Source organism: Psammomys obesus, unplaced genomic scaffold (assembly GCF_907164565.1).
Source record: "Psammomys obesus unplaced genomic scaffold, mPsaObe1.curated_primary_1811, whole genome shotgun sequence".
Taxonomy (NCBI): domain Eukaryota; kingdom Metazoa; phylum Chordata; class Mammalia; order Rodentia; family Muridae; genus Psammomys; species Psammomys obesus.
In genome coordinates, this window is record NW_026587216.1 from 1,140,074 (window position 1) to 1,148,414 (window position 8,341).

General features: G+C 42.8%; 1 protein-coding gene across 4 annotated transcripts in view; it reads left to right on the forward strand.

Annotated features, from left to right (window-relative positions):
- The window catches only part of Pde4d (phosphodiesterase 4D), a 678,798-nt gene extending 674,318 nt beyond the window's left edge, over positions 1-4,480 (forward strand). For all 4 annotated transcript variants that reach the window (XM_055603448.1, XM_055603449.1, XM_055603451.1 and 1 more), the window contains 4 exons: positions 714-868; positions 1,853-1,975; positions 2,678-2,860; positions 3,354-4,480. In XM_055603448.1, the coding sequence (XP_055459423.1) occupies positions 714-868; positions 1,853-1,975; positions 2,678-2,860; positions 3,354-3,770 (878 nt within the window). In that variant the 3' untranslated portion in view covers positions 3,771-4,480. The remainder of the gene's footprint in view (positions 1-713; positions 869-1,852; positions 1,976-2,677; positions 2,861-3,353) is intronic.
- Positions 4,481-8,341: the final 3,861 nt, after the last annotated feature.

An 8,341-nucleotide genomic window follows, 5' to 3' on the forward strand; every position in this document is an offset into this window, starting at 1 on the left:
TGTGTGTGTGTGTGTGTGTGTGTGTGTGTGTGTGTGTGTGTGTGTGTGTATGAAGGTCCAAAGTAGCATGTGATGTGCAGAATGTCTACCGTGGGCCTGGAGACAGTGGCCACGAGGAAGGCAGGTCACAGGCATAGAGCTCGCCCAGTGGCCTCAGAAGAGGAAATGGTGGGGTCAGGGGTGGGGGAGGTGGTAATAAGAAGCACCATGACCAACCCGAATACTGCTCTGGAGCTTGCTCCGAGCACAAACAACCTTGCACCCACCATCCATACACAGCATCAGGGAAGTACTCCACGGTTATCTGGGGATGACAACGCATGTTCAGCGCACATATGAGGAATAATGCCCAGGTCTGCTGAGCCCATAGTACTGTGCACATCTTACACTTCCAAGAACTGACCGGAAGGACCATGTATCAGCCAAACTGTAACTCACTCCTAAGGCAACGGTGCTCTTTTTTTTTTTTTTTTTTTTTTTGACATATTTGCTCTTGGGTAAAGGTGAAGTGCAGGGGTGACATCATCCTAAACATAAAGCATCACAGAACTTGGGGGTTTGCTTTCGCTCACTTTTATTGTGTGCCCAACCAGCCTCAGCTCCATCATCCTGCTGTCTCAGCCTCTAGAGTGCTGGGGGTGGCAAAGAATGTGAGGAGTGAGACTGACATTAATTAAACAGCCTTGGTGACTCACTGCTGCTCTTCCTTTCAGACTCGGAACTGGCCCTGATGTACAACGACTCCTCCGTCTTAGAGAACCATCATTTGGCTGTGGGGTTTAAGTTGCTCCAGGAGGAAAACTGTGACATTTTCCAGAATCTGACCAAAAAGCAAAGACAATCTTTAAGGAAAATGGTCATTGACATTGTGAGTAACTAGTAAAAGTGATACAGAGTTCTCATAGATGAGGTCAGGTTGGAGTTGGGCGGCGGACTTGTAGAAACCGCCTCTGGTGTGGCTGGGAGGTTTCCTCCATGGTAGTGTCTCTCTTCCTAGCAGTTGGGGTCAGAATAAATGGCCTCACTCAGCAGGCTGTTTTCTGAGCTCCTCTTGTCCAGTGGCAGGCTGAGCGGGATGACTCAGCATATGCAGCCCCCGCCCTCCCATAACTCCAATGGAGTCTTTCCCCAGCCACTTTGAGATACCCTCATCCTGACTCTTCTCCCTGTGGACACGATTCAGAGCAGTCTGGCAACAGGAAGATCTATAGGTATTACAAAAGTAGACTTCATTTTTTTTTTTTAAATTACATTGGTTTCTTAAATTTGTTCGGTGTCTATGTACAATGCACACACGCCAAGGTGTAGCTATGGACTCAGGATGGTTCGTGGGAGTCAGTCTTTTCCTTCCACCACCTGGGTCCTATGGAAGCAATTCAGGTCATGAGGCGTGGGGACTCACTCAGGCATCTTATCAGCCCCTAAAGTGCACTTCTAAGTTTTGTTGTACACAGGGAAACATCATTTGATGTCTTGATCAGGAAAACAAAGCCAAAAAAATCCCTAGCCGATACTGTGTACCCTAAATGGTGTGTGAGGAGCTCTGAGCCAGTGCCTTATAGCAGTAATGGCTCCCTCGTTCAGAACAAGCACGGAGACGAGGATGGTGTTTTTACCTTGAAAGTGTGGGTTAGTGCCTGACGTTTCTGTGTTGTGTATCTTTATCTGGGCTCAGTGAGGAAGAGTTCCCCAAGAAGAAGTCATTTCCACACATCACTATTTCACAATTCATAATCACAATTCAGAGTGAGTGATTCTCCACCCCTTCCAAACCTCAAAATAATTTCTTTGTCCACTTGCAAATCCTTTTTCCTTTTGGCTTCTGTTCACAAGACAATCTCTGCCCTGACAGGTACTTGCGACAGACATGTCAAAGCACATGAATCTGCTGGCTGATTTGAAGACGATGGTCGAAACTAAGAAGGTGACAAGCTCTGGGGTCCTTCTCCTTGATAACTATTCGGACAGGATCCAGGTACAGAGCATCTTCATTTGTTCTTTATGCACACATTAGTGACCGAACGAGACAAGAGCAGTGTCTCCTTTGTCTCCTCACATACATTCAGAAGCTACAGGCAGGACCTTTATCTTATCCTTCTTTGTTTTTAATTGAAAAAAAAAATAGTCTTCATACAATATTTTCTGATCATGGCTTCCCCTTCCCCAACTCCACTCAAATCCTTCCCATCTCTCCTTCTTTTCTCTCCTTAGAAAGCAAACAAACAGGCAAACAAACTGGGGGAAAACACACACAAACACAAAACAAACAAGCAAAAAACATAAAAACCCACAATTGGAAAACATAATATATAAGCAAAAGACCAGTAAGACAGAATAATCCCTACTCCTTTGTAGTCGAACAGGTAAAATGGTACTGGCCTATTCATTTACACATAATAGTATCAACAAAAAACAAAAACTTAACATCTGAAATCAGACCATTTGAGCAGCTAAGAATTTAATTTTCGGTGCACACAAACAGCGCCTCCCAACACACTGAAATGCAGAAGTGGCATAATTCAGAACTGTTAATACAGGTGTGAACCACAGGGACATGGTTGAGCTGTTTGAAATCAGTCTGGCACTGTGTGCATTCAAAGCGTCACAGTCATCTGATGCCAGTTTCCTAGTTTCAAACCAAAAAGAGCTGAACCAGGAATGCCTCCGTCCGCCTTAGGTTCTTCAGAATATGGTGCACTGCGCAGACCTGAGCAACCCCACCAAGCCTCTGCAGCTGTACCGCCAGTGGACAGACCGGATAATGGAGGAGTTCTTCCGCCAGGGGGACCGGGAGCGGGAGCGTGGTATGGAGATAAGTCCCATGTGTGACAAGCACAACGCCTCTGTGGAAAAATCACAGGTAATTCCGTGGCTCCAGGAAAGGGCCGGACCATTTGGCCGCTCTATCTTCATACCACAGTGTTTCGTTTTGTTTGTAGGGGTTTGACATGTCGATTTCACTTCTGTTGATGACTCAAAGACCTTTCCTGTGACTTACAGTCCTGTAGTCACACATATGGCACTACAGTCTTCCATTGTGCCTACATAGAATGCTCGGCATGTTTCAGTTATCTGGATTCTTTACAAATTGGCTCTTCCCCCCCAAAAAGTCCAGGCCCTAACTGTGTAAACAACTAGTATTCTTTCTATTGTAAGAATCCCTTGAGATAAGAGTTCTAACTTTGGCCAGCTAGTAGCAATGCTTACATGATCTGCTGGCTCAAACAGTGACTAAATTTCCCAAACTCGGGTTAGGAGTCTCCTGTGCAGTCTCTGTGGGGGACCACGGTTTGTCTGGTTGAGCTTTTCCGAGTTTCTCAGTCTCACCGGATCGTCTGTCCTTTTACGACCAGGTGGGCTTCATCGACTATATTGTTCATCCGCTCTGGGAGACGTGGGCAGACCTTGTACATCCCGATGCCCAGGACATTTTGGACACTTTGGAGGACAATCGCGAGTGGTACCAGAGCACAATCCCTCAGAGCCCCTCCCCTGCACCCGACGACCAAGAGGAGGGCCGGCAGGGCCAAACGGAAAAATTCCAGTTTGAACTAACCTTGGAGGAAGATGTCGAGTCGGACACCGAAAAGGACAGTGGGAGTCAGGTGGAGGAAGACACGAGCTGCAGCGACTCCAAGACTCTGTGTACGCAAGACTCGGAGTCCACCGAAATCCCCCTGGACGAGCAGGTCGAAGAGGAGGCTGTGGCGGAAGGAGAGGAAAGCCAGCCGGAAACTTGCGTGGTAGATGATTGTTGTCCTGATACGTAACAGTGTAAAGACTGTCATGCTTTTTTTGTTTTTGTTTTTGTTTCTTTTTTTTTAAGTAGAAAAAAAAATTGTTTTCCAAAGTGCATGTCACATGCCACAACCACGGTCACACCTCACTGTCATCTGCCAGGACGTTTGTTGAACAAAACTGACCTTGAACTACTCAGTCTGGCGCTCAGGAATATTGTAACCAGTTCTTTCACCTCCACGTCATCGGAGCAAGGGGTGGGGAGGTCTTCACGAACACGATTCTGACATGGTCTCAGCTCGGTAAAGCTGACAAAGCAGATAAAATCAACTCCAGCTGTTTTTTTCCAAGGGAGCGTGGCTCATTGGACTGCCCGGAAGTTGATTGGATTGCAGGGTTCGTTTGGTTGCAGGGTTCCTTTCTGGCTTGTTTGCAGAAATGTTAAGAAGAAGGCATTTGCGTTTGGTGGACAGAGTGAACTCCCAGATGAAGCGATGAAAACGTCACGAACCGGACACAGCTTGGATCTGTTCACAGGAGCAGGATGGAGCCACAGAAATTGCATACTTTTCTAATTTCAAGTCTTCCTGATACATGACTGAAGAGTGTGGTTCAGCGAGCCACACTCACCTCTACATTTTGTATGATATGTAAAACAGATTTTTTGTAGAGCTTACTTTTATTATTAAATGTATTGAGGTATTATATTTAAAGAAAAAAACAAACTCTGTTCAGAACTTCATCTGCCACTGTTTTGTTTTGTTTTGTTTTTTTTACCCCCTAAGGAGTAACTTGCAAGTTTTCAGTACAGATCATTGCTTACACTGGATAAATCTCATTTACGAATTTTACTCGCACCTTAGAGTTCATAGCAGTTAACTGATTTGTAGTGATTCATTGTTTTATATACTGGTGACTTCCATACTTTAAAACAGAAACAAATTTCTGTTGCCAGAAACCCTTTTTGTAAGTGTCGGTTGACTCTGTTTTGATTTCACTCCTCCCCCAGTCAGGAGAATTGCTCTCCTTCATTGCTTCCTTGATTGTGTTCGAAGTGAGAATTTACTCTGTACTGCTTTGATGTGCATTCTGTCCAATGTGTCTTAAGCCTCATAGAAGTTCAGGCATCAGCTGGTGGTGTCTGAGGTAAATACCCTATAGCTAAAACAGTCTTTTTCAGGCATTTTCCTACCTACTGCCTTCTGATGACTTTTTTTTTTCTGTCCTGTGTCCTTGTAGCCACTCACACATTTCATGATTATTTTCTTGTTCACATCCAGTTAGAGGAAGAAAAACATTGTCCCTTCATGCTGCTTTATTTAATGTGTGTTCCAGCCTTTGCCCATATTCACTAGGTGGGGTCTTATCAAGTGTGTCACTACCATTCTGACTGGGGAAAAAAAAAAAGAAATAGATTGTCAGGTTAGGGTTGATGCTCATTTCTACCATATGGTTCTGTGTCATTACCAGCTTTTTCTCTGAGGTTGCAGAGGAAAACCATGCTAAGTGCTGTGTAGGAACTTCTTAAGAATGTTAGCTGACTATATCAGCAAATACCAGGACAACCACTGTTTGAACTGCCCGTGGAAGTAAGACCTCCATGAGGAAGAGCTGGCGAAAGTGATTCTAAGTGCAGCAGCCTCTCTCCCTTAATGGATAGCCCAGTAACAGGTACAAGTTGCCGTGGATTAGTATTGCTCTGTAAGCTTGTCCTGTAGGAAGGACTGCTTCAGACACACTGAAGGGGAGCTGATGGTGCCCCTGGCACCAGGACGGTAGTTATGGGATGGAATCTAAAACTTGGGATTGTAGGAGTCTGCCTCAGTACAACATCAAGAGAGAACTGTGGATTCCAGCACTAAACACTCTCTTGATTTTATAGATTAATCCCCAGTGTTAATTTGCTGACGGCAGCACGTGTTTAGTCTGGGCCTTAGTTGTACTTGGTGTAGTGTCTGGAGTTGTTGTTGTTGTTGTTATTATTATTATTATTATTATTATTATTATTATTAGCACCCAAATGGGGACTAAAGGGGAGGAGGTATATTGAAAATGAAACATTTAAGAGAAACTGTAAGTCTGAAAAAAAATTCATGTATAAAACTTCTCAAAGACGTTAGGGCCTAGTAACTGAGAAAGTAAGTCAGAGAGATCAGTCAAGTTGCACTTAAACCCTACTTCAATCTCTTGAATCCAAATGATGCTCTGGTCTTTGACATAGGTCAGGGTAAGAATCAAATAGCTGGAGTGCCAGCCTCCTTTCCTTGTAAAGAGTAAATGGAACCTAATCTGCCTTTGTGTGACCAGAGGTTTCACATTTGGGCACCTGTTTTTCATTTTATGTATCCCCAAAGGAGGGTCAGAAGGAAAGGCAAAGAATCTAGAGTTTATTCCCTTTTCCAAACTGTCCTCACTTCCTTCTCTCCCTGCACATGGCATTTCCCTGACAGAGTGCCTGCAGTCTTAATAATAATAATAATAATAATAATAATAATAATAATAATAATAATAAAATTAAAGCAGCAATACGTCATAAACAGATCCTAACCTGCAAGGGTTCACAATGGCACCGATGTGCTGTAATGATATCCACTGATGGACAACCCAGCTGTAAGGGACACATACTATCCAAGAGTTAGGGACTAATGGACTAGACCTACCAAGCCATCTGCTTCCCACCCCAACCCCTTATCGGGCCCCTGCCCACTCTCTCGCCAAAGTGTGCTTCACAATACATACTGAACTAAAATGAACATCTTCATACAAGTGGCTTCACATTTCACAAAATGCCATAAGAAAATGCAATATCTGGGTACTGTATGGGGAAAACATAGTCCAAGGTTACACAAAACCAGTACATTTCAGCTTGCAAGTTACTGAACACAATAATGCTTTTGTTTTCATTCACATCAGTTAAAAGTCACAGGTAAACAGTGTAGGTAGAACAAATTGCAGATAAGGAAAGAAAAAAAAACTTGAATGAAACATCTTATAGAAAGCTTTATGATAATTTTAATGCATTATTTATTTTTTTCGTGCCATGCATTTTTCTCACCAAATGACCTTACCTGTAATACAGTCTTGTTTGTCTGTTTACAACTGTGTATTTATTGCGATGTACATACTGTAATGTTAATTGTAAATTATCAGTTCTTATTAAAACATCGTCCCGAGACGGGATGGTGTTGACATATTTGGAAAACTCTTGGTGAGAGAATGAATGGTGTGTATACATACTCCTTGTACATTTTTTCTTTTCTTCTGTAATATAGTCTTGTCATCATAGAGCTTGTTTATGGAAGATTCAAGAAAAATATAAAATACATAAAGATATATAAATTTAAATAACATAGCTGCAGGTCTTTGGTCCCAGGGCTGGGCCTTAACTGTAACCAATATTTTCTTCTGTTTTGCTGCATTTCAAAGTTAGGCGAGGCTCGGGCTGGGCGTTTCATATCCATGCTCTTCACTGATTGGATTTCTGGCCATAGCTGGATTTGACAAAACTGTTGATCACTGATGGAGAACCATCTGACCCTTTTCAGAAAAAAAGCTCTTAGGTCGTTGATGCCATGGAGCAAGATGGTCAGGTGGTGCCTGTTCACCAGCTGAGTCCTGGGAGCTCCTTCACCTGGACAGGTGGGATTGATTTTCTTACTCCCAAACATATAGGAGGGAAACATTCTTCTCCAGTGACTGTAGAATGGCTTTTTTGCTTCCTAGAGCTCACGGGAAGATGAATTTGATTTGAAACAGGAGACTTAGGTGACTCATCTTGGTTAGTCCTCTGCTCACCAGCTTCCCGTCATACCAAGAATTTGACACTATTCTTAATACATTTTTTTCCTCCAAGATCAACCAAATCTATATATGTATAGTACATAGTATATATGTGTAATACATATACATACAAACACAGATAGATATGCACATTTCAGTCGTCTACCTAAACACAATTCCATGATGATGCTAATTCACATAGCATAAAGAGTTCACATCTCTAAAAGTTACAGTAAAACGTATGCCCATGTGGAACTGTTAAGGATAACCTTGCAAAAGAGCTAGTCCTGGAAGCCATGAGCAGTTTCTGGCGGAGTATGTGGCCACCCCCCTCCCACTGTAGCCCAGCCCTTAGAATGCGTGACATAGCGAAAAGACAGATTCTTTTTTTTTTTTTTTTTTTTTTCCCTAGGGAAAAAAGAGCCTCTTTATTATTTCATTTTGTTTTTTGACACAAACTGTAGATTTTAGCAGCCCTGGCCCAAAGGAATTTGATTACTTTTGTTTTAAACAGTACAAACGGGACACTATACTCAGAAAACACATCCTTACCGATTTCAGTTTTTTAATCGTTATGTTTCTTTGGGTATGTTTTCAGAGTGGTAATTTATGTGTGAGCATCGCAGATGCTGAGTCTGTTGGTGGTTTCTTAGCCTCTCTTACAGCCCATGGGGATAGTACTGTACATCAATACCTTCATATAAAACTTTTTATATGCAATGAAAATAAAAGCATGGGTTGATTCTGCCTACTTATGATTTTGTCTCTTACAAATAATGTGGGTTCAAACGGTACTTTATTCAGCATACATTTGCAGCAGTAA